Source organism: Prionailurus viverrinus, chromosome A2, assembly GCF_022837055.1.
Source record: "Prionailurus viverrinus isolate Anna chromosome A2, UM_Priviv_1.0, whole genome shotgun sequence".
In the NCBI taxonomy this organism is placed as follows: domain Eukaryota; kingdom Metazoa; phylum Chordata; class Mammalia; order Carnivora; family Felidae; genus Prionailurus; species Prionailurus viverrinus.
The window spans coordinates 145,440,128-145,466,485 of record NC_062562.1 but is presented as its reverse complement, the minus strand read 5'-3'; the positions used below and the strand labels follow the sequence as shown (position 1 = coordinate 145,466,485).

At 41.9% G+C, this 26,358-nt stretch overlaps 1 protein-coding gene across 2 annotated transcripts in view; it reads left to right on the top strand.

Annotated features, from left to right (window-relative positions):
• RBM28 (RNA binding motif protein 28) overlaps positions 1-26,051 on the top strand; it is a 30,781-nt gene extending 4,730 nt beyond the window's left edge. Inside the window, exons 3-19 of one of the 2 annotated variants that reach the window (XM_047848735.1) lie at positions 102-196; positions 619-694; positions 1,523-1,615; positions 2,717-2,788; positions 3,615-3,765; positions 3,928-4,070; positions 5,986-6,058; positions 9,379-9,488; positions 12,077-12,150; positions 13,073-13,208; positions 14,236-14,300; positions 16,325-16,483; positions 18,879-19,028; positions 19,341-19,415; positions 22,177-22,433; positions 23,055-23,154; positions 25,503-26,051. In XM_047848735.1, the coding sequence (XP_047704691.1) occupies positions 102-196; positions 619-694; positions 1,523-1,615; positions 2,717-2,788; positions 3,615-3,765; positions 3,928-4,070; positions 5,986-6,058; positions 9,379-9,488; positions 12,077-12,150; positions 13,073-13,208; positions 14,236-14,300; positions 16,325-16,483; positions 18,879-19,028; positions 19,341-19,415; positions 22,177-22,433; positions 23,055-23,154; positions 25,503-25,637 (1,964 nt within the window). In that variant the 3' untranslated portion in view covers positions 25,638-26,051. Of the gene's footprint in view, positions 1-101; positions 197-618; positions 695-1,522; positions 1,616-2,716; positions 2,789-3,614; positions 3,766-3,906; positions 4,071-5,985; positions 6,059-9,378; positions 9,489-12,076; positions 12,151-13,072; positions 13,209-14,235; positions 14,301-16,324; positions 16,484-18,878; positions 19,029-19,340; positions 19,416-22,176; positions 22,434-23,054; positions 23,155-25,502 lie in introns of both variants that reach the window. The other variant, XM_047848734.1, reaches the window with a different exon arrangement.
• The last annotated feature ends 307 nt before the right edge of the window (positions 26,052-26,358 follow it).

Here is a 26,358-nt window from a genome sequence, read left to right as displayed (position 1 = left end):
AAATGTCATCTTTTGCTAGTAGCTTCTTTCCTGTGATGTTCTGGGCCTAGAGGTGAGTGGTTTGGGATCACAGACTTATTCTGTTGCCTCTTATTTTTTAGAAAATTCAGAGTCCCCAAAGAAGGAGCTGAAGCCAAAAAAACCCAAAGTGGCTGATAAGAAAGCCAGGTTAATTATTCGGAACCTAAGCTTTAAGGTGAGTGACAGAGAAAACTAACACTACCTGTTCTGAAGGCTGTTGGTGCTCATTGGTTGAACTCTTCACCAGGATGGTCTAATTGGACATAATTCCTTCTGGGAATGAATTGTAGCCTTGTTGAATACAGAAAATGGGCCTGTATAAATAAGGACTAATTAAGGATAGTAAGTGTGAAGATGCCTTCCTTTTGGGACACTACTGCTGAGATAGGGAGGAGGGAGGAAGAGCTCTCTGATATCTGTTCTCTTTGTCTATTAGGTACAAAGCAAGATGGCTTCTGTTCAGAGATGTTTTATGTCCTAGTCTCAAAAGTAAAAGAGTAAAAATATTCAAGCTCTTTGTCATGGGCTAATTTAATGGTTGATGTTTCATGTTTATTTTCTGTGATAATATCTCTTTTTCTTCACTTTTGGTGTCAGTGTTCAGAAGATGACCTGAGAATGGTGTTTGCTCAATATGGAGCTGTCCTGGAAGTAAGCATCCCCAGGAAGCCAGGTACTAGCACGCCATCATTTGTTGTGAGTTAGATTAAGATGACGTAACATAATGGTCTTTTTCCATTTCACCCTTGAACTAACCACTATTTGAAGTAGAAATACAAGGTTCACGTCATACTCTCTGTGAGCCCCAGATGATAGGAGATATTATATATATATATATACTATATATACACACACACACACACACACACACACACACACACACATATAGTATCCACTATTTGAAATAGAAATACAAGGTTCACGTTATACTCTCTGTGAGCCCCAGATGATAGGAGATATTATATATATATATACTATATATATATATACACACACACACACACACACACACACATATATATATAGTATCCACTATTTGAAATAGAAATACAAGGTTCACGTTATACTCTCTGTGAGCCCCAGATGATAGGAGATATTATATATATATATATATATATATATATATATATATATATATACACTATATATATATATATATATATATATACATACACACACACACACACACACATATATATATATAGTATCAGGCACCGTGCTTGACACAGCAAAAACTCAAAAATAGTGCTTATTTCCTGGATGGCATTTTTAGTTAGATTAGAACTGGTTTTAGAAGACAAGTTACAGTTTAGGGAAATGCATTGCTCTCCCCAAGCTTGAGCCAGGGTATACTCAGCAGGAAGACATTAGCTATTGCTTCGGGGCTGACTGGTGGGCAGGACTTGAGCCATCTTTCCAGCCCTGGTTGCTGTAGTGTCCTTCTTGGTGTTTGTTGGCTCCTCACCTGCTGTCTCTAACTTCTTTGTACATCTGCACACAGATGGAAAGATGCGTGGTTTTGCTTTTGTCCAGTTCAAAAACCTCCTAGAAGCAGGAAAAGCTCTCAAAAGCATGAACATGAAAGAGATAAAAGGTAAGTTTTTTATACCCATACCGTTCACCCAGATATTTCTGGTGTTTGAGTGGAATTAGCACAGTAACCCACTTTCTACATTTTCAAAAGGTGTTTGATTTGTTGAGAGTCTTACTGCTAATATAGAAGCTGTTTTGGTGAAATATTCCTAGTGCTTGATCTTAGGGTTCAACTTGAAAGAACCCATGACATTATTCACTTGTCTTTATTTGGTTATGAGTGCGCATTTAAATCCTTAATGGAAAAAATGTCCCTGAAATAATCACTGATAGATGCTGGTTGCTGTCTAGGGGATGTGGGATTTGCAGATTTCTCCCTCTGTGTCATGATCACTATTCAGCACCTGTGGGCTGTTAAACGGACTGTGAGGCCACTCGGGGTGTTCATTTACCAGGTACTAAAGAGGGGCTTGGCTTAGAGACTTGGTAACTTTCTGTTAATCTTGTGCTTTGGGTATCTTTCACCCAAAATTCTGACAGACTTGGTAACTTCTGTGTAGATTGCAGATTATTCCAGATATTTGTTTTGCCTCTTGCTTAGTCTAACTGGAAACTTGTCTAACTGTAAGCACTGTTCCCATTCTTTCTTTCTTTACTTTTTTACTCTCTCATCCCAGGTGTGGTGGTTGTATAGAAAGGTGAAATAACTGCTTATTGATAAAAAGCTTAAAGTTTAGGGGCACCTGGGTGGCTCAGTCAGTTAAATGTCTGACTTCAGCTCAGGTCATCATCGCATAGTTCTTGAGTTTGAGCCCCGCATTGGGCTCTGTGCTGACAGCTCAGAGCCTGGAGCCTGCTTCGGATTCTGTGTCTCCCTCTCTCTCTGGTCCTCCCCTGCTTGTACTCTATGTTTCTTTTTCTCAAAAATAAACATCACACAAAAAATAAAAGCTTAAGTTTTAAAAAGGATAGGCTACTCTGAGCTTTATTTTAGGACGAACATTCTCTGAATCAGCAGTTTCTTTGTCTGTTTTGGTTCCATCTTTCTGACTGGTTGGCAGGACTTGGGCCATCTTTGGTGATGTCTTTGATGAATAGGAAGTCATTTATAAGAGATGTTAAAAAGAGGAGGACCTTCTGACGCTACTTTTCTGTCTGACAGGGCGGACAGTGGCTGTGGATTGGGCCGTGGCAAAGGATAAATATAAAAATACACAGTCTGCCTCTGCACCAGGTAAGATGGAGTGGTGTTGGGCAGGAGGGATTGTATGTCCTGAGGTGAGTATGGAAACAACTCTACCTACGGTAAAATTATGAGGGAACCTGCTAGTCTGTCAGAATTTTGGGTGAAAGATACCAAAAGCACAAGATTAACGGAAAGAATGAGACTGAGGATTAAGAAAAACTCTGAATTCTACAGGCTCAGAAATGAGCATAGAGCTGTTTATTGATTCGTGTTGTGCCATCTGGTGATCTAGTCTCAAAACATAGGATCATTTGAATCTAAGCCCACCCCTGGGTGTGAACGTGAGTGAGGAGTGGGGCCTGAGTTCATTTTCCCCTCTGCTGGCTCTCTTCTCCCAACTTCTCATAATAGAGGGTGATGGAATATTATGAATAGGGAGACTTACAGCTTAAGTTTTACTTAGAAAACAGTTGGCTTTTAAGCCACCAGGAGCTCAGAGAACAGAACTCACCGAGATTAAAGTTGATGCCTGGGCTCCACGGTGAGCACCCTGCCGGCTGTGGTGCACGATGGCAGGCTGTTTGTGGAGTCTCAGTGGCTGCTTTTCTCCTTCTGAGTCTGATTTTCCCTCAGGCTTCTGATGAATGGGACAGGCTTCCAGGCAGTCTTTGTGATGAGGGGTTCTTGTTGCTTTAGCTTTTTTCCCTCATGCTTTCTCTCATATACACTAAGAAAAATACTGGGGGGAAATGGCACTTAAAGTCCTAGTCCTAGTCCCGAGGAACTAGGAACTTGGGGTGTTAGTTACTCTTGTCCAAATAACCTTGTTTTGGATACTAAGTGAATTCCTAATTTTCTTTACTTCCGTGTGTAGGTGAGAAGAGGCTTGGACCTAAACATCAGGAATTAAGTAAAGAGAATGGCAGGGAAGAAGAGGATGGTACAGAAGAGGAAGAAGAGGAGGAGGAGGAGGGGGAGGACAATAAAGAAGCAAGGGTGACCAAGCCTACACAAAATCCAAACAAGTAAGCAGCTCAGCTCGTTGGAGATAATGGAGGAAGATTTAGGATGGTCTCTGGGAGGAGCATGATGTCTTCCCTGCCCCCATCACCGCAGTGGTGACGCGTGTCATGAAGTTGGATAGGATTAGATCCTAACCCTGTCAGTTCTGAACTGTGCCATTGCAGAGCCATCAAGAAGGCCCCAACTGTAGAGAGCAGCGAGGAGGATCATTCTGACGAGGACAGCGACCCGGAGGAAAGCGATAGCGTCGATGATGGAGACGAACTGGCTCAGAGTGACACCGACAGTGAACAGCAAGAGGATGAAGGTTTGCCTGGCATCTTTGTAGACGACTTTGCACTGAAAATCAGTTACCGAGGGGCGCCTGGGTGGCTCAATTGGTTAAGTGTCCGACTTGGGCTCGGGTCACGATCCCGTGGTCCTTGAGTTCAAGCCCCGCGTCAGGCTCCATGCTGACAGCTCAGGGGCCTGGAGCCTGCTTTGGATTCTGTCTTCCTCTCTCTGCCCCTGCCTCACGCTTTGTCTCTCACTCTCTCTCAAAAATAAACATTAAAAAAAATTTTTTTTTTAATAAAGTGAAATCAGTCACTGAGAAATGTGCAGCAGTTCAGCACAGGCCTCTTTTTAAATAGGATCCAAACTTATGTTCTGTCAGATGTGCTAAAAAGGATACCTGATAATCCTTCTAAAGGTTCTTGTTTTGATTTTTAAATACGTTTGGCATGATGTTTGAGGGTGAAGATTCCCAGGGAACTTAAAACCTGGCTTAATGCTGAGGTACTACGTCTCTTGCTTATCCAAGGTGAGTGAATAACTGGATCAGCAGGATATTGTGTCCTAACACTGAGGTGGATTTTAGACAACTTTTAGGAGTTAAGATGGGGATAAAGGGCCTCTTGGGGCATTTTGTAAAACTGTAATCAAACCCTGTTGCTACCTTTATAAAGAATGTTGGGTGAAACTCAACTTGTTTATTGAAGGAGGACAGGTCATTACGGAATAAGGAATGGCCAATAACTGGTTCCTTAGGTTAAGACTGGCATATTGGTTTGGCCATATAAAAAAATGAGGAAATAAGCTTTTTCCATGAGGAGAGAATGGTAGACACCTTAGAATCAAAGAAGCTTGTATACTGAGGGGACTATGAGACCTTGCATTCAACAGCCATGTTCATCTATCTCGTACCATTCTTTACCTTGAAAAAATTACTGGGCCAATACATAATGCAGAAAATTAAAAAAGAAAGTGCAGAAGAGTGTAATATAGAAAGTAAAATGTTCTTGGGACACCTGGGTGGCTCAGTTGGGTGAGCATCCGACTCTTGATTTCAGCTCGAGTCATCATCCCAGGGTCGTGGGATTGAGCCCCACATTGGGCTCTATGTTGAGTGTGCAGCCTGCTTGAAGTTCTCTCTCTCCCTCTCCCCCTCTCTCCCCCCTTCTCTCCCACTCTCGCCCTCTCCTCCTCTCCTCCCTTTCCCTCTTTTTCTCTCTCCCTCTCCCCCTCTCTCCTCTCCTTCTCCCTCAACCCCTCTCCCCCTCTCCCTGTCCCCTTGTCCCTCTCTTCCTCCCTCTGTCCCTCCTCCACTCATGCATATGCTCTCTCTCTCAAATTGAAAAAAAAGTTTCTCACCAATCCCCCAAGAGTCCCTCAGAGTAACCACTGTTGTTTCTTTCACATTGTTTCAGAAGTCTTCTATGTATATGTAAGCATATATGTCTATTTTTAAAATCAGTGAGTCTCCCTTGTACCCAGCCACTTAGGGCCCCTCTCTGGAGACACCCAATATTAAATGTTTCTTGTGTATCTATTTAATACCTTTGTAAGGAAAAATGTGTGTGAGCACGCACATCCAATATAGTGTATCCTTGTGTATGTGAATGTGTATTTTTTTCTCTTCAAATATTCTAAATGTTTATACAGTCACGATAGTATGTATGAATGTCTTTTTCCCCACACCCTTACTACATTGGATTTCATTAGTTTTTTTGGTTTCTGCTAAGCTGTTGGAATGAAAAATAGCATCTTATTTCTTGTGCTATGAGAGTAAGTTTGAGCATCTTTTCAAGTGTTTTGTTGTATATTCTTTGTTCACTTTTAACTAGATTTTTTCTTATTTGTTTATGCAAGATTTTTATATATCTGTGGAGTAACCCCTTGTCATGTGGGTGGCACTAAGTCTTTTTCAGTTTGTTATGTTTTTTTTTTTTTTTTTACTTTAGATGTACAAGTCTCAAAGAAAAAGAAGAGGAAGTTACCCTCTGATGTGAATGAAGGGAAGACCGTTTTTATCAGGTGTGCTTTTGTACCTTGAGAACTGCTGTTTATGTTGTCTGCACAGATTTTTTCTCTTTCTTTCTTTCTTTCTTTCTTTCTTTCTTTCTGTCTCTGTCTCTCCATTTTTTTTAAAATGGAGTAATTTTTGAGTAATTTTTTATTTTTGAGTAATCCCTACACCCACTGTGGGGCTTGAACGCACAACCCTGAGATCAAGGGTTGCATGGTCTACCAACTGAGCCAGCCAGGTGCCCCACTCTTTTTTTTTTTTTTTTTTTTTTTGTACTAGTTTTTCTAGGTAAGCCAGAAAATCAGATGCCTCTAAGACCGTTAATATATCGGGTCCTAGGAATATAGCCAACAGTGAGAATTTATGAGAACCAGAACTATATACAGAAGATAAATAGATAAATAGCAGGGGTCTTCATATTTTATCCTCATTTACATTTCATTCTTTGTAATTTGGGTAGCATCATTTGGAACAAATCAATTCTTCAGCTGTTAGAAACATTTTGCTTCTGGCCTTTGTTTTAGGGGAAGTACTGGGGAGAGGTGACATCACTTGTCTCCAGTAATTTCTGTCTTCTTGCCAACTCACCTTTATCCAGAATAGCATAAGGCATCCCGTCTGTTTCCAGGGAAACTTAAGGAGGGAGTCAGGTGGAAATAGGTTTTATTTTATGTTGTCATTGCCGTTTTAGTCTGTGGTAGATTGGCCTTTTCACAGAGTCAGGCTGTCTTCAGTATACCTCAGGCATGCCTTCTTGTCTTTTCTTCAGTGCCAATGTACTAGGGCTGTTTGGGTCATATTTTAAAGATGTGTATTCTTTCTGCCTGTAAAGTCTTTTTTTTTTCTTTTTAAGTTTTATTTATTTTGAGATAGGGTGTGTGGCGTGCGGGGGAGGGGCAAAGAGAGGGAGAGAGAGCGAGAATCCCAAGCAGACTCCGCACTGTCAGCATAGAGCCCGATGTGGGGCTCATGAGATCGTGACCTGAGCCGAAGTTGGACGCATACCCAACTGAGCCACCCAGGAGCCCCTTCCTGTAGTCTTTTAAGATTGTTTTTATACACAAGTAATTTGTGCTTATTGTGGGAAATTGAGGAAATAAGTGAGCAAAAACACACCCAAAAATATTAACCTTAATTATTACTCAGAGAACACCCACATACATGCCCACATTATAGCTATTTATAAAGGTGGGTTTAACCTATACAAGCCATGCTGTAGCCCATTTTCTGCCTTAACACAGTGTCTCTCCATAGTTGTTTTTACTGTTTGGAATTGGCCATATAAATAATTTTGTGTTTGTAGAGGATTCTGTCTGATAGGAAGGAATAACTGTCACACTTAAGAGCCTGTGACCTCAATCCCAAGGATACCATTTCTTAACATTCCTACATCTTTTAATTAATAAAAAAACTGAGGGGGGCGCCTGGTGGCTCAGTCGGTTAAGCGGCCGACTTCGGCTCAGGTCATGATCTCGCGGTCCATGAGTTCGAGCCCCTTGTTGGGCTCTGTGCTGACAGCTCAGAGCCTGGAGCCTGTTTCAGATTCTGTGTCTCCCACTCTCTGACCCTCCCCTGTTCATGCTCTGTCTCTCCCTGTCTCAAAAATAAACAACACGTTAAAAAAAAAATTTTTTTTTTTTTAAAAAACACAAAACTGAGGAAAGTTAAGAGGTGGGAGAGAGAAAACTACCCATAATGCAAATTAGAAAAAATAATGTGGCTAGGATATGTCTTAATGCAGAACATCATTTTTTTGTCTCGATTACTTCATAAGATGGAATTGTTTATGGGGTTGTTAACTGAGTCTAAGAGAAGTAAAATTATAGATATTTATTTGGGGCTGTTTGTTTGTTTTTACCCTGGAAGGATGTTCATAGCTTGGAAAATGAAGGATCTTTAGAATGTATTGAAATTTAGTAGAACAAAATCTTCCAACACTTTTTAATTACGTCGAGAAAAATACTTATTCTTTTCTTGTTTTGCATGTAGCTAGTAAACTTTTCCATGTTTTGCTTTTGAGTTATTATTTGAAGGATTTTGTTTGTTTGTTGTTTTTTGTTTTTAGGATTTTCTGACTTTTATATAGTTTTAACTGAAACCTAGTTTTCACAGCAATGCAAGGGGGGAAGTGAGTAATTGAGAGAGCTTGATACACACACGTGTATCTTGACTTTTCTTATTAGCCTGCTCTTTTGGTTGTAGTAAGAGAAACTAATTTTGGTCACTTTAAGTGAAAAAGTCTGTTGGATGAACATGGGTGGCTCACAGAATCAAAGGTGTCAAAAAAACAAACCTTAAGGAGATGAAAATCTGGGATGTTTGGGGCCCTAGTTGTAGGAGGCTAGGGTTTTTTTCTCTGGGGACACTGCCTTTTTTTTTTATTCCTTCTTAAGGTATAACATATATTCTGTAAAGTGCATTAATCTAGGCGTACAACGGGGCGCCTGGGTGGCGCAGTCGGTTAAGCGTCCGACTTCAGCTCAGGTCACCGTCTTGCGGTCCGTAAGTTCGAGCCCCGCGTCAGGCTCTGGGCTGATGGCTCGGAGCCTGGAGCCTGCTTCCGATTCTGTGTCTCCTTCTCTCTCTGCCCCTCCCCCCTTCATGCTCTGTGTCTCTCTGTCTCAAAAATAAATAAACGTTAAAAAAAAAATTAAAAAAAAAAATCTAGGCGTACAGTGCAGTGACATTTTTCATACATATATGTCCATGTAACCACCACCCAGATCAATCTATAGAATATTTTCAGATTTCAGCTTCCCAGGAGTTTCCTTTGGGTTGAGTACTACTATTTTGAAATGAATCTACATCTTCACTTCTGGTCTTTTTTTTTTTTTAATTTTTTTTTTTTTTCAAAGTTTTATTTTTATTTTTGGGACAGAGAGAGACAGAGCATGAACGGGGGAGGGGCAGAGAGAGAGAGGGACACACAGAATCGGAAACAAGCTCCAGGCTCTGAGCCATCAGCCCAGAGCCTGACGCGGGGCTCAAACTCCCGGACCGCGAGATCGTGACCTGGCTGAAGTCGGACGCTTAACCGACTGCGCCACCCAGGCGCCCCACTTCTGGTCTTTTTATATGTCTGTTCAAGTTTTAAATTCCTGGGGGAGAGAATCTGATGGACGCAGAAAGGCCAGTCAATAATGGCTGAGGGACAGAATCACACAGCAGAGGCTAGGCTGGTGGAGGCCGCCCCTGTGCATTGGTGCTATTCCCGAACAAGAGAGGGTGGCCGTGAGCAAGAGTGCCACTTCAGTTGGTGTCTTACCTTATACTAGAGCACAGGATCTCACTTTTGTAATTGGCTTTTCATGTGACCTGTCTTCCATAGAAACCTGTCTTTTGACTCAGAGGAAGAAGAACTCGGGGAGCTCCTCCAGCAATTTGGAGATCTCAAATACGTCCGTGTCGTCTTACATCCAGACACAGAGCATTCTAAAGGTATTTGCTGTCAGCTTGGCAGGTCCTAAAAAGGTTGAGACTGCTGCCATGGGCACTGACTAGGTTACATGAGAGCACAACGTGTGCCATTCTGAGGGGTCTACGGTCCACCCAGCCCGGGTTTCTGTGGCCCATAGAAGCACCAAGGACATTCTGAGGTTGTCTTCTAAGATATCACACTCAGCATCTTTAGTGGTGCTGCCAGCCACAATTTTGTCTAAGCTTTTTAAGCCCTTGCTTATTTACTTTAGGGTAATGAATTCCATTTGTTGTTCTCCTTTGAATTTCAAATGTGATAGCATCTCATGGGTATTAATCATTCCACATTGCTTGAAATTACTGGGATCTTTTTCAGTTGCTTTTGTTAGAGATGGAAGCTAACAGAAATTTTGTTGCAGCAGCAATAGTCAGAAGGAAAACTGTGTATAGCAGGACTGCTGCCTTAGATTTTTTTCCTGAAGCTATTTCCTTTGAACTTTAAGGATTGGCCACAATTCCTTTTAGTATACTGTTGTTAGGTAAGCAGCATCTTTACAGCCTATTCATGATCTTTGATTTCATCAACTGCAATCATTCTCCTAAAGCAGTGAGTTCTTAATTCATTCTGATTCTTGATTCCTTTGAGATCTAGCAAAAGCTATGAACCCTCTCTCCAGAAAAATGCCACTTCTGAGGGTTTGTGGGCTCTCTGGAATCTACTCAAGGATTCACAGAACCTCTATTCTAAACCTTACTTTCCAAATCGATGAAACCTGATTGGTTTTGGTTTTTGCTTAGCCAAAAAGATATAAATAGGGCAGTACGATGGAAAGAAAACTGAACTGCTTCCTGGAGATTAGGGATCTAATTGTAGCTGAGCCATAGACCAGCTGGGTGATTTTTGGCAAATCGTTTAACCACTGCGGGCTTCATTTTCTTATCTGTAAAATGAATGGGTTCAACTAGAGTAATCACTTAAGGTGCTTTCAACTCTTAATGCTCAACTATACTTCTTGGACCTTCTCCATTTCCAGTATGTTTTTCTAAAAACAGATGACTAGAATTGCATAGAATGTTCCAAGTACTGTAGGATATTGCTTTACTTTGATGATATCTTTTGTTTCTTTTTGAGCGCAGTAGTGTATTGGGTTGGTATTTTCAGAATGTAGTCAATACTTAACTTGCTCAGTCTCTTTCTTGGTCTGTTAATATTAGCTCAGAGTTAATAATCTTAGTAAGCATAGTTTTCATTATTTTTTTAATGTGTTGTCTTTTTCTAGCTCATACTAAATTTTTTTTGCCTACTCACACAGCCTTGGCCTCCTCCTACCATTTATCTCTGTCAGCATGCCCTTTTGCTGTCTAGGAGAGCTAAAAATTTAGACTTTAGGAAAGTGTTAAGTCTAAACCCAATACTGACCCTGGGAATTCCAGTAATAAAATTCTTACCCATTCAGAGAGAAGTACACGTTTTCTTCAAATTGGATGAATAAGCTATTCTGCCTATTAGAAACATTTTCCTCCATCTTCCTTCCTTTCTTTCTGTATCGTTCGTTTCTTCTATTGAGTGTCTGTTAATGCCAGACACTGTGATAGGTGCTAGCAATATAGAAACAGCCAAGAAACATGGGCCTTACTCCTGAGACACTCATTCTGTTTGAGATAATGCCACCTGACCAGTGCTGTAATAGAGAGATGTGATTGGAGGACTGAGGGGGACGAGGGCGGGGGGTACTTGGCTCTGCCTGGAGGAGGCAGGGAAGACCTCACCTAGATGGTGACTTTTGGGTCGGCCTGCCACATGTGTTGTGTCAGTCTGCTGCCATTCATTCTTGTAGGGGACAAAAGATCAATCAGTGCCCCAGTAGCTCTAGGAAGTTTGACATTTTTTTCATATATGAGGGAATATTTAAATTTGTATAAAGGAATACTAGCAAAATATTATGAGACTTGTATTTCTTTTTTGGAGTCTACTATAAGGTGAACTTTTTTTCTTTGCTCATAAAAACTGCTTTTTATCAGTAGCAGAAATTAGGATGGGTTGATTGGCCCTGCGTCTAACCAGTCAGAGGTGTGCCTTTGCAAATTCTAGAGTATGAGTCCGGAATTGAGCTTATGGCTTTCTGGTTCACTGCTGTATTCATGCGATAGAGGCCAGGGACTTTGACTCCAAGAGGTCAGTCTGCCCATATCTGATGTCTCCCACGTAGCTTTGATGACAGTGAGATATGTAATTAATTTCAGGTTAAGTGGTTCCTGCCTCATTTTTTACTCCTCTAAAAGGCAAGCAGTAAGTGATGCTGAATCGAGTGGAATTTCTCTACCATATCTTGTGGCTTTTTCTTACTAAGGAGAGTGATGGTGAGACTGAAGTTCTAAGAAGCATTGGAAAAGATGATGAAGTAATAGTAAAATTTCATGATAAACACCTGTCCTCTTTTGTCTGCCTTTGAACCTTCAGTGCCCGACACGGTGCCTGTCTCGTAGCACCCTAACAAGATGGGAGTCTTGTCCGCTTCGTCTCAGGCTGCCACCATGTGTAGTGTTATCTTTGGCACCCTGGTGGGCCAGGGGAGTTTGGCATGTCACTTAATTTTGTCTCTGTGCAGGTTGTGCATTTGCCCAGTTCATGACTCAAGAAGCAGCGCAGAAATGCCTTGAAGCTGCTTCTCCAGAGACTGAGGTAAGGAGGACATTTCTTTTACTCCATAATTTAGGGGATAATGGCTCCAAAGGCCAGAGTCTGCTGTTCACATACAGCTTGATGATTACTGTCAATAATGTAATAAGATAAGGCCAACACTTACTGAGAACTTAGTGTGTGTTAGACACTGAGCTTTATATGTATTACCTTATTTAATCCTTATATCACTTCTACGGGGGTATGTAACGTAAGTAAAATTATTATACCTATTTTATAAGTAAGGAAACAGGTTAAAAACGTATCTTATGTTTATTGATTACTGTCTGTACGTCAGCCTCTATCCTAGGCTGATGACATGAAAGGTTGGGACAAGAAGGGATTAAGGTCATCTATGAAGTGGAGTAAATGAGAGAAAATGTATGGGTGATGGAGAATTTTTCTGTGTGTTCTATAGCCCAGTATAAATTGTTCTGAGATAAATTATCCTGCATTGCCATTATCTCTTAAATTCTCTTAAGTAGAGTTAACACTACCATTTTGTTAGCTTTCTTTAGAATTTAAAGATCATTTTCTTTAATTTGGGCCTACTTTGGTACTAATCAACTCCTATAAAATAAATTACTGCTAACTGCCCTAAGTGTACACATGGCTTTTTTTTTTTTTTTTTTAATTAAGTAGGCTCCACACCCACTGTGGGGCTTGAACTCACAGCCCTGCAATCAAGAGTCGCATGCTCTACCGACCGTGCCAGCCAGGCACCCCTACACGTGGCCTTTTGCACAGCTATACTAAGTATTAGACTCAGTGGTCCACCTGCACCCGCCTGGGCTAAAACATCCTAGGGGTTGGGTTCCACAGCATAATTGGGGTTTGCTGTTTTCCCTTTCCTTGGCATTCCTTGTTAGGTGCTTAATTTCTACCCATTATGAATTTTAAGAGAGAGAGTTGCGCTCTGTTACAGGGTGGTGGGCTTAAACTGGATGGCCGACTGCTCAGAATCGACTTGGCCGTGACGCGTGACGAGGCTGCAAAGCTCCAGACAAAGAAGGTGAAGAAGCCAACTGGAACCCGGAACCTTTACCTGGCCAGAGAAGGCTGTGAGTAGTGGGAGGGAGCTGTGAACCAGGCTTGAGTAGCTGGCCCTGTGCAGTGGCGGTGAGCAGCAGTAGGATGTTTGGGGGCATGTTTCAAATTGAAAACCCACATGTCCTCCTTACCAGCATTATATTATTCCACTTTAGCTTATAATATAACACTATAGCTTATAATATAACATCATTATATTATTCCACTTTAGCAGATGTAGCTTTCTGTTAGGAAGACTTCGCCCATCTCTTGTCTGCCTGCTAGCTTTTAGACCTTTAGATCAGAGGATTAGCAGGGCAAAGAGGGAGGAAAAATTCAAATTGCCTTTGCTTCTTGTCATGAGTTCTGATAATTTTCCTGAAGGAGTTGAAAATTATCACTAAAATTACTGCTTTTTTGGATTATGAATATAAATTGTGTGCTCAGTACCTTTCCTTTAATGTCAGAAAGATAATCAGAAATTAGCTTCAATTAAAAAAAAAATCCCTTCCTCTAGGTCATGCAGTATTTGTCAGCCCACCTGCTGCACAGCTGCACAGCCTGGACTGGTGATGTAAGGCTGTTAGCCTTCAGTTCTAGGCCTCTTATGGCCATATTGCTGTTTTCGGGTTGGCTTAACTCACTGCTTTCTACTGGCAGTACTAAGTACAGTACTTAATACATGAGGGACAGTAAAATTCCAAGGGCAGGTTACAAGTAGAGCGGTTTTGTATTCCAGATATCTAAAATGTACTTCCTTTCAGACCTTCCTCTAGGCCTTTCCATTAGACTTGGGGCATGCACATGAAGTTTTTGAGGGGAGGGAAGGAGAAAAGGAACAAATTCACAAAATGTTCAGTTTTTAGTCCTTGAGAGCAGCTCAGAGCCGAGAACTTAGCCCTGTAGCCTATTTCTGGACCTACCCAAATGCCACTATGTCCTGGCCAGCATAGTCCTCTGGGCCTGTACAAAGAGCTTGCATCATTCAAATCACATTCCTCTTGTTGCTCAGTGAAAATTCCCTTGCTGATGTCTTGGCCTTTTTCCCTCTTTCTGCAGTGATTCGTGCTGGGACTAAGGCTGCTGAGGGTGTGAGCACCGCTGATATGGCCAAAAGAGAACGGGTGGGTAGATTAGGCGCCAGCCTACGGGATCTGCATGACTTCATACAAATCAGTAAATAATAACTGTTGAATGCTGGAGGTGCTTATCAGAGAGCTAAGCATCAGTCACAGACCCTGCTTATGCTCTTGTTAGAGGAAAACATACAGATGAAACAGCAAAGAGGCCAACACTGAACATAATACATGAGCATTGTATGCCATTATAAGGACTGGGTCTTCTTGTGTAATTTCCCGACGCCCAGCAGTAAGTGTCGGCCATATAGTATGCTTTCTACAGCATAGAGGCCAAGGCTGTGTATAATTAAGTGTCAGTGTAAATACAGAATGACGTAAGAAAGGAAGATGAGAATAGGCTGGAGTTAGTAGGGAAAGAGGTAGATGGGGTTCTTGGAAGAGTTAAGATGTCCTTTTTTGGTAGGAGGTTATGTTCAGATTAGAAAAATCATATTAGGGGATGCCTGGTGCCTCATTGGTTAGGTGGCCAACTCTTGATTTCAGCTCAGGTCATGATCTCCCTGTCTGTGAGTTCGAGCCCTGTGTCGGGCTCTGTGCTGACAGCTCAGAGCCTGGAGCCTGCTTCGGATTCTGTGTCTCCTCCCCCAATCACACTGTATCTGCTGTCTCAAAAATAAATAAATGTTAAAAAAAAAAAAAAAAAGACAATTAGCTTTGGAGTCTGAAGGTACAGAGATGGAGAACAGAGATGAGAATATAATGACACCAAGAGGTAGTGTGTTTTTTCGGTGTATAGTTTCTAGACTCATGTTCACAACTTTTTTAGTAGTGAACATCTGGAAACCATGGTGTTTGGGGGGCATTACGTGCCCTTTTCTGATCACAATGTGATAGTGACACGTTTAATTTTCCCTTAGAATGAATTTTTCTAGCAAAAAACTCACTGGATTATATGCATCATAATTCACAGTTGTTTCTTTTAAGACTGTTGAACGTAGGCATGCGAGCCACTTCAAATAACCCTTTAATATTCATTTTCAGAGACTCTGATCATTTTGTAATTTGTTAGGACCTTTACCAAATAAGGAACAGCAGAAATGAGACTTGATTAAAGAAAAAATTTAATTTAAAACTTTTTTTCTACTAATCTAATTAAAAAAAAAATTTTAATGTTATTTATTTTTGACAGAAAAAGAAAGAGATCAGGAGCTAGGGAGGGGCAGAGAGAGAGGGAGACACAGAATCTGAAGCAGGCTCCAGGCTCTGAGCTGTCAGCACAGAGCCTGATATGGGGCTCAAACCCACAAACAGTGAGATTATGACCTGAGCCCAAGTTGGACGCTTAACCGACTGAGTCAACCAGGCGCCCCCATCTACTAACCTAATTTTAAAAACAAAGCAGGAAAAGAATGTTATCCTCTCACTTTGGAGAGTAGACCCCTGGGACTGGTGCAACATCCTTGAGGCCAGTCCTCTAGAAGCAGAATTCATCTCTGTGATCATAGACAGTCTTCCGCCTCAAGGTGGCAGAGTCGAGACAACATTCTAGCAAGTATTCTGTAAATAAATTCCACATCCTTTTGGAAAAACTAGAAAATTAGTTTGAGTTGGTGGACAGATAAGGACTGGGCATAGACGTTAACCGCAGGATTATGTATTATTTGCTTTAGGCCAGCTTTTGAGTTTGGGATTTTTTGTGTATTACTTCATTTCAGCCTCACATCAGTGCTGAGAGATTGGTATTTTGATCTACAGTTCCACTTTGTAGGGGGAAAAACGGAGGCTTAAAAAATTTCATGTAACTTCGCCAGTTAGGATGGATTTCTAATTTAGTCTGAATCCAGAGCCCATGATCTTACCACATACCCACCATCTGGCCTCTTTGAACCTGTCTTTCCCTAGGCTACACATCATAAGGCTGCGGGTGGGCAATTTCCTTTCTTTTTTCTATATGCGTGGTTATTGGATTTGTTGGGGGGGGGGTTGGTCACAGTTTGTTCCTTTGGAGAATTAGGAACCTGCATTTTTAAAAGGTAGATTGTATTGTTAACAGTTTATTGTTCTTTCAGTTTGAGCTGCTGAAACATCAGAAACTCAAGGACCAGAATATCTTTGTCTCCCAGACCAGGCTCTGCCTGCACAACCTCCCAAAGGCTGTGGATGACAAAGAGCTCAGAAAGCTGCTGCTGAATGCCACACGAGGGGAAAAAGGGGTGCGCCTCAAGGAGGTGAGAGTTGGCCCTGCCCACCCACAACTTCAGTACTCATCATGGGTCGTTTTGAGCATTTATTTCAGACTGTGGTGCTAGCAGATTGACAGCGTTTTTTTTGGACACGTTGTCAACAGTTAAGGCAGTTTTCACGTTTGCTTGTTTATTTTCTCTTCTTAGAACTGCCTTTCAGAGGCACCTGGGTGGCTCGGTTGGTTAAGCGTCTGACTCTTGATTTTGGCTCAGGTCATGATCTCACAGTTCATGGGATTGAGCCCTGAGTCAGGTTCTGTGCTGACAGCGCAGAGCCTGGTTGGGATTCTCGCCCCCTGCCCCACCCCCATGTGCCTTCTCCCTCTCTCTCTCCCTCTCTCTCTCTCTGTCTGCCCCTCCCTCATGCCCCTTCTCTCTCTCTCTCTCTCTCTCTCTCTCTCTCTCTCTCTCTCTCAAAATAAAGAAAAACTTTAAATGACAGTCTTAAAAAAAAAAAGAACGGCCTTTCACACACACTGTCCAAGTTGCAGCAGAATGCGAGGAAGTGTCTGCCTCATGAATTAATTTGCATGCTTGCTATGTGCTCAGCACCATAGCAGGTGCTGTAATGTTAATTTTTTTGCAGAGAAAATAATCTGTGTAGTTTGGTCTTTAGAAGAACATTTTACTGCCATTTAGGCCCGTACTGTATAAAAAGAGTCCTCAGTGGTATGTGGTAAGCACAGAGAGCCACACGGGTCTTCAACAGTTGTATTAGACAAACACTGGATTCAGACCAAGACTTGATTACACAGTGAGTGCAGACACTGTTCCCCTGCCCCCATAGCACCCTCTGTAACCCTTTGTCATAGCACTTACTATTACACTGTCCTGTAATTGTCTGCCAGTCATTTCTCCCGACCACACTGAGCTCTTGGAGAGTAGGTATCCCACTGTTCCTAGTCCTTGGCAGAGTACCTGGAACATAGTCATCTCTCATCAGTACCTATTGAATAAGTAACGTAGCCAGTATTAGAAATCTGCTTTGCTCTGATTGGTGACTATAAGCTGTTTTCCTAATCCTGGAAAATCTCTTAAAATGTATGGCATTGGTATTTGGGGAATTACATGAGAGAATGTGAACATATCAGCACATATCTGACACTGCTCTTAGTAAAACTGTTCAAAGTGTTACTGGTGTAGGGGTCACTTGTGAAATTTCTCATATCAGCATCTACCATACTTAGTAAGTGCCTGTACATCATCAGCTAGGAAAATTTAGGAGTTTACAGTGTTTGCACTGTATTGAATTTTCTCTGTAATTCTTTCATATGCTCACCTCATGAAGGTATAGTATGTCAGCAAGATTATAAGCTTCTTGAGGACAGGAACCATTTTATGCTTTTCTTGGTTTCTCTACAGTACATGGCACAGCTCTAGGGACAGAGAAGTACCGGAAGTATACCAAATGCAGCATCCACATGTCCTTAATACATACATTTCTCCATTATGTGGTAACTACAGCTTCTAGGAGTAATAGCATATAAACAGTATCCTAAGATCGACTGCTATGATATGGTATCTTCAATGCCCCAGGATGCTTGTTACATTTAAGTAAAGGATTTAAGGAAACATCACACCAGAGACAATCTGAGCTCTGAGCAAAGCCAGCTGAAGCTTCTTCCTGTTTTTCTAGGTTATATGTTAGGCAGGTTCTTCCCCACACCTGAATGTATTTCTTAACTAAAGCCATCAGGCCTTCTTTCCCTTCTTCAGTAATTTCCTTTTTCAGTGGTTTCTTCAGTGATGAGATCTATGGATGGCGCTTCATCCTTAGTGATAACTTGTATAGTTTAAAGTTCTATAAACCTCTCAACTTACATGTATTATTAGCAGTTAGCTGTCATAATTTTGGGGGGAGAAAGTTTGTTTCATTTACGTGCTTATATATAGGTTTTTGTTGGTCTCTGTAAACTCTTAGAAAGCCAGAAGTTATCTATTTAATTGGCTTTGTGCTTTCTAGTAGGTGTATTCTATTAAGACAGACACTGGTAGGGGCGCCTGGGTGGCGTAGTCGGTTAAGCGTCCGACTTCAGCCAGGTCACCATCTCGCGGTCCGTGAGTTCGAGCCCCGCGTCAGGCTCTGGGCTGATGGTTCGGAGCCTGGAGCCTGTTTCCGATTCTGTGTCTCCCTCTCTCTCTGCCCCTCCCCCGTTCATGCTCTGTCTCTCTCTGTCCCAAAAAATAAATAAACGTTGAAAACAAAAAAAAAAATTAAAAAAAAAAAAAAAAGACAGACACTGGTAAGTATATTTTCCAGTATGACTGTTGTGATGGTGATATAGATCAGGATTCTGTTCCAGTAACCTGATTACTTAGTGAATCTGTTCATGTTCTTATCCTGTAATCAAGGGTTTTTGTTTTCTTGCTGTACTCTTAGTGTAGGGTGATGCGAGATCTCAAAGGAGCGCATGGAAAGGTTAAGGGTCAGTCCCTGGGCTACGCCTTTGCAGAGTTCCAGGAGCACGAGCATGCCCTGACAGCCCTTCGCCACATCAACAACAATCCCGAGATCTTTGGGCCTCTGAAGGTGAGCCTTTTCCTGTGGGGAGACCTGATCCTCTGAGGGCCATTTGCAGAAAACCATTTCTCTCCTTTATGTCCAGTGTCCTCTGACTTGTGTGTGGTGGGGAAGAGTAGCCAGTCGGTGGAGGGAATAGCAGTGATTCGGCTGATGATTAGAAGGAATTGAAATCTAAATTGGACAGCCTGCCTGCAGAACTGGCCCCCTACCTTTAAGTAGAGTAAGTGAGCAGGAGAGAGGGGAGTAGTGGAGGACAGCTTAGGTCATTGCACTCAGAAATTAAGAAATCTATTGAATGACATTTTCCTTTCGACACAGAGACCGATAGTGGAGTTCTCTTTGGAAGATCGAAGGAAACTTAAAATAAAGGAACTGAGGATTCAGCGCAGCCTGGTACAGCACTGAAATGTTTTTCTGTTTTTGTTTGTTTGTTTTTAATTGTGGTCAGATACACATAACACAAAATTTACTATTTTTAAGTGTACAGTTCAGTTAAAACGATTTATTTCAGGGACACCTTGGCTCAGTTGGTTAAGTGTCCAACTCTTGATTTCAGCTCAGGTCATGATCTCACGGTTTGTGAGTTCAAGCCCTGCATCAGGCTCTGCACCAACAGTGCAGATTCTCTCTTGGGATTCTCTCTTCCTCTCTCTCTGCCCCTCCCCTACTCACGTGCACACTTTCTGTCTTTCAAAATAAATAAGCTTAAAAAAAAAAACTATTTCAGGGACGCCTGGGTGGCGCAGTCAGTTAAGCGTCCGACTTCAGCCAGGTCACGATCTCGCGGTCTGTGAGTTCGAGCCCCGCGTCGGGCTCTGGGCTGATGGCTCAGAGCCTGGAGCCTGTTTCCGATTCTGTGTCTCCCTCTCTCTCTGCCCCTCCCCCGTTCATGCTCTGTCTCTCTCTGTCCCAAAAATAAATAAACGTTGAAAAAAAAAAAAAATTAAAAAAAAAAAAAACTATTTCAGTTAAAACAATATATTTAAACTCCTGTTTTGTTCAGTTTGTGGTTCTGCACCCTTGAAATAGGTCTCTCTACTTGAATCGGTTCTTTGTTACCCTTTACTCTTAGTTCCCTAGAACTCTCAGGCCATCTTCTCCTCTGCTAGCCTATCCTGTGATAGCTCCACAGGAGGGAAAGGAAGGAGAGAGGAGAATCAGGCTGATATTATTAGCGATGAGCAATGCCAGTACAGTGTTTGGTGATGGTACATGTCAGAAGTAGTGGCCCAGATGAAAGTTTTACATTGCTGTAGATTTCATCTATCTCTTCCAGAATTCTTAGATGGCTCCAGAAGTGTGATGCCTGATAGTGTTTTAGTGTTGTTTTTAAGCCAGTGTGGTGTCAAGGAAAGAACAAGCACAGGAATACTTACGGTCATGGTTGGGCTCAGGCTCTTCCTCTGAGTTACTTAGCAAGTTAGTACCTTTCTCAGCTTCAGTGTCGTTTGTAAAATAGGGTCAACAGCATCTACCTCGCATGATTGCCAGGGATTAAGTGGTAACAGTGCAAGGTCAGCACTCATTTTCTTACCCATCTTGCCCCAGGGCGTAGGAGGCCAGGTTATTCTTGATACCATAACTCCCACAGCCTCCATTGATGGCATATCTAAACTTGCTTATATACCAAATATTTGTACTCTTTGTGGTGTGTATGGTGGACTGACCAATAGAAGAGCAGTTTCGGTGGTTAATACAGTGGTCTTGGGTCGGAAAACCTGGGATCTGGTTCTTGTTCAAGGCAGCTTTGTTGTTCTAGATGTAGACTTACTTACTGCTGTCAGCTGTTGCTGTGGAGTGATTCTGAAGCTAGTGACTTAGAAAACTACTCAGATGGCTCTTTTGTTGCCTATACTTGTGTACATACTGCTCTTTCTGTGTAAAATTGCCCCTTTCCCTTGGCTCAAGGATACTTCTACACAATTTTCATATTCAGATCAAATGTGCTTCCTCTAGCATTTTTCTACCTCTCTCAGAAGAGGTAAGACCTCCTTGTACTTTCGTGAACTTCCCTAAGATCTTTAGTTTTCACTTTGCTTTGTGTGTCGCTTGTCTCCACTAGGCTGAAAGTACTGAAAGGGAAACACTGTTCTTTCCCTCGGGACCCTTACCTTAGAAACTGACACTGGCACAGTACAGGCTCACAGCAGATCTTTGTTGTGTCAATTATTACACTAATTTCATGTGAATCTGCTTTTTCTTCTACTGCAGTGCAACATAAATCTGTAACACCTCATGCCTTCCTTCTCATAGCATCTTTTCCGCATCTTCACTTCATTTATTCCTTCTCTAGTGTTCTTCCTTTCGTTATGTAGATTTGAGTTTCTGACCTAGGTCATCTTCCTCCTTTGAAGAAATTCACTTAGCCTTTCTTGCAAGATAGGTCCCCTGGTGACAGATTCCTTCTTTTAGTTTTTTGGGGTGTGTGTGTGTGTGTGTGTGTGTGTGTGTGGTTTTTATTTCTTTTTTTGAGAAAATCTTTATTTCTCCTTCACTTTTGAATGATAATTATACTAGATACAGAATTCTAAGTTGGTGACTCCCCCTTCCCCCCCCCCCCCCGCCCAAACTTTAAATATTTCTGTGTTCTCTTCTTTCTTACATGGTTTCTGAAGAGTTCAGTGTAATCCTCTGTAGGTAAGGTATTCTCTACCCTCCCCCTCCCCCCAGCTACTTTCCAGATTTTCACTTGGTCTTTAATTTTCTGCAGTTTTGTATGATGTGCCTGGGTGTTGAGTTACTGGTATATATTTGGCTGAGCTTCCTGGATCTGTGGTTTAGTATCTGTCACTAAGTTTGGAAAACTTTCAGCCCGGTTACTTCAAATATTTCTTCTCCCTCTGGGATTCCTCTCACACACGTGTTACACCTTTGGTAATTGTCCCATGCTACTGGCATGTTCCTGCTGGCTTTTGAGTCTTGGACATACATGTACCTTCCCCTGTCTCTGCATATGGGGAGGGAAGTAGTGGTTTTATGTCCCCCAAACTGGTAACCATCTGTTACTATGTATTCACTTTCCTATAATTTGTAACTATTCAGGGGAAAAACTCCCCTGCTTTCACTACGCTCACATAAAGCTCCTTTTCTGCTGAGTGTTTCCGGCAAATAAGCCTCATCCAGAAACCTGATGGCAGTCTCTTGTTTTATGCAGCAAAAAGTGAAATCCAAGCCTGCAACTGGTGAGCCCCAGCAGGAACAGCCAGTGCTTGGAAAAGACCGGCAGCGGAAAGCTGCTCAAAAGCACACACAGGAACAAAGCAAGGCCGCCCTGGAGCAGAAGGGAAAGGTGCATTCTACCTCGTGGACGGGGTTCCAGACCAAGGCTGAAGTGGAGCAGGTGGAGCTGCCTGATGGAAAGAAGAGAAGGAAGGTCCTGGTGCTCCCCTCACACCGAGGCCCCAAAATCAGGTGAGATGCAGGACTGTGGCATAGAGCAGTGGGTGGCTTCTAAAAGGGTTTGTTCTCACTTAATGCTTTCTTATTGTAGCTTTTGTTTGGATGAAAGGGATGTTCAGTACCATGTCAGTCCCCCACGAGGGGTTCGTGTGCAGGCATCTCTACACTAGCAGAGATGTGCTCTTGGACCACCAGGAGGCTGGAAGAAGCACTAGCAGAGGAGACCTCGGGGCAGCCTTCTAGGGCAGGCCTTCGTGCCTTTTTCCCTCTTCTGAAGAGCCTCCTCCCATCTGCAGGGCCGTCTCTGTTGGCTGAGGCCCACCTACTCAAGGTTATCTTGCAGATCCTATTTGAGGCAACAGATTAGTGCTATCCACAAAAGTCAGTCTTTACAAAATATTTGTTAAATAAGTGAAGGTTTTTGAGGATCCTGTGAGGTTTTAAGCTGAAACAAGAACAAATACAAAATGTTGACCCTTAGGATATTCTGTTACAGTATTCTTTTTTAGAATGACTTGTCATGGACTTAGAGCCAGTGTTAAAAAAGGAATTTTATCTTCTGGCTTAGACAGCCTCAGAGGTGCCAGTTAGAGGAAGAACTCAGAGTGACACTTACTTGACCTCTTATTTCAGGCTCCGGGACAAAGGCAAAGTGAAGTCTCTCCCTCCCAAAAAGCCAAAGCCCCAGATAAACCAGCAGAAGCAAGAGAAGCAGAAATTGCCTTCCAAGCAGGTGAGTTCTGTAGGGCACCGGGCTTTGGTATAGCACAGCTCTGCCCGGGGCTGGCAGCCACTTTTGTGCCCTGATTAGTTAAGCAAAAAGAAAGGGCTTCTGGATTGCAGCTACATGCAGGACTATAGCTTTATAGAGGATGTTGAGGTAAATATATAGTTTTCAAAGTGGAGAGAATCTGGGACACCTGGCTAACTCAGAAGAGCATGCAACTCTTGACCTTGGGGTCGTGAGTTTGAGTCCCATGTTGGGTATAGAGATTACTTAAAAAAAAAAAAATTAAGTTAAAAAAATAGGGGCACCTGGCTGACTCTTGATCTCAGGGTCGTGAGTTCGAGCCCCACATTGGGTATAGAGAGCACTTAAAAATGTTGAAAAATGAATAAATAAAAAATAAATAAATATTATAAATAAAATAGTGGAGAGGACCAAGTGTATCAGTTACTCTATTTCAACAATTATCTTATTTTACTTATTCTTCATACATACTGTCCCCTGCCCACAACATATTAAAGCAAACTGCTTCGCATATAAATATGCCTTATAAGAAAATGAGGTATATTGCTCAGAAAAATACCTCAGAATGCATCTCCAACTTAGCAGGCCTTAAAAATATACATATATTATGCCATTATCATATTTAATGAAATTAATAGGAAGCCCTTAATATCATTTAATATGCAGCCCATATTAAAATGCCCCCAGTTGCCTCATAAATGTTCTTTTATAGTTGGCTAGTACAAATCAAGGTCCAGAAAGAGTCCACACATTACATTTGGTTTTTATATCTCTTAAATCTTTTTTTCCCCCTATAATACTCTTCCTTATCACCTCCCTTTTTCCATGCTGATAATTCCTTGGAGAAACTGAGTCATTTGCCCTTTAGAATGTATTACGTTTTAACTTTAGCTGCTTGCTTCCTTGTGGTATCATTTAACTTGTTCCTGTGATAACCATGTAGTGCCTGTAAACTGGTAGCTAGATGTACCGGCTTCATTAGAGTCAAGTTCCATTTTCTTTTTTTTTTGAAAGATTTTATTTATTTTTAAGTAATCTCTACACCCAACATGGGGCTGGAAGGCACAACCCCAAGATCAAGAGTCATACGCTCCACCAACTGAGCCAGCCGGGTGCCCCTCAAGTTCACTTTTCTTGGCAAGAGTATTTCATGGGTAGTGCTGGGTGCTTTCTGGTGCGTTGACACCCTAAGGCACATAATGTCTGGTTGCCCCATGTTTAGTGATGCTCAGGGGTTGATCAGTAGATCTGTAAGCTTAGGGGTTGTCTGCCTGTCTTCTGTTTGTAAAGTTCCCATCAGCTTCTCACCTGATGGTTTTAGCACATACTGATGATTGCTATCTAGATCTGTGATTTCAATATGGGTTCCAGATGGTGGCTTTTTAGGGTTTTGGTTTTGGTTTTGTTTTTCCTCAGTTCTACATTGTTTTAGTAGAACTTTAGAGAAAAGAATTTTCCCTTGTCAACTATTTGGTTACCATGCAGTACCATTTGTGTTGGAAAGGCAGGATAAATGCTTGATTTCATTTCTCTTTGTCCGTTTTCAGAGTAGTGATTTGGTGCCCTACCAGTGAGATTTTTTTAGTATTATAGATTCGTAAGTTTTTGTATACTTGATATGTTTCAGTCAAATATAGTTATTATTCTTGTCCCATCTTAGGCCAGCAGAAGGCCCTTCAGGGTGGCTCTCGATGCTTTCTGATATGAGTCTGTCTGCGGTAGTGTCCTTGCTTTCTGGTACAACCCGATGTTGCAGCTCATCTTACATAATTTTTCCCCTGGTCCTGGCATTAGCCATTTTCCCAAGCAGCCCTAGTTTCTTTTAGTAGAAAATGGTTGTTCTACATTCTTGAACATCTGAGGTCAAGCATTCTTTTCTCCTTCCCTAGTCCCTTTCTGTTAAGTTTCAAGGGCAAAGGAAGCATTAGCTTCTCCTCCTCCTCAAGGAATCTGTCTCTGGGAAGTCTGATCCATGTTGTACTATCTTATGGAGCTCTGTCTCTGAAATCCCATAAGCAGTATTCTTGTTAAGGGAAAGGGCCAGCGAGAAGGTCTAGACTCTGGGCTGACTCTTTTGCAAGAAGACTCACGTGAGCATCTAAGGGCTAGAGCTCAGGAGCACCTGCAGCGTTTTAGAGGGGCCCTTCTCTTAGGCATTCCTGGTCTGGTTTCTTGCCAGTGGACAATTTATTTTGCATTTTCTAAGGGTCTGGAAGTTCACCTCTTGTGGTGAACAGGATTTCTTATTTTCTCTCTTGGGTGGTGTTAAGGGTAAGGTGATATTCAGTGCTTGAAATTCATAATCTTGTTTTTCCCTATTTCATTTATAGACACCTAGGAGAAAAGCTAAGGGAAATAAGACTGAAATTCGCTTCAACCAGCTGGTCGAACAATATAAGCAGAAATTATTGGGACCTTCTAAAGGAGCACCTCTTGCGAAGAGGAGCAAATGGTTTGATAGTTGATGATGGTAGCAGACTGGATAAGAAGCTGGATTGTGCACTTCTTGGTAAAGCTCCCAGATCTCCCTCCACACCCTCATGCTATTCTCTGATAGGACACTCCCTTTCCTACCCAGTTCACCACCACTTTGGTGAGAGGCCCCCTGGGCTCTGCATGTTTGAACTTTGGGCCCTCCCCGGTGGGTGATTAGTGAACCACAAAGAGCTCAGAAAAACATTTGGATGCTTCTTGTGTATTATCCAGGTTACCGTGTGAATTGTGTCTATAACTGTTACTCAATCCTTTGTTTCTCAAATGGAAAAAAATGTAAAGAGCATTCTTGAGGGGTGAATTTTTAAGATGTCTATTTTGTTAAGGGTCTTCTTTAAATGAGATCTTTTGTGGCTTTTTTAAATAACAAATGATCATTTCTAATAGATGTGAATCCTTTATTATTAATGAACGTTTTTGACTTTCCTCTCATTCAGTTACATAGTTCCACATACTGCAGGCATTAAGTAAGAATGGAGAAAAATGATTTCCAGCCTAATCTCTGAGAGATTGGTCTCTCTCTCCCCCACTTTCTCCCAGTGACTGGGAAAGTCACTGAGGGCAGTGAGTCCTGGCAGAGAGCAACATCTGATCATTGTTTGCCAGATGAGTGGGTTATTATTAGTAGTTGAGTAGAAATCAGTCTGCAGTGCCCCACAGACACTAGCCTAGCTGGTGATAACCCACATTTTC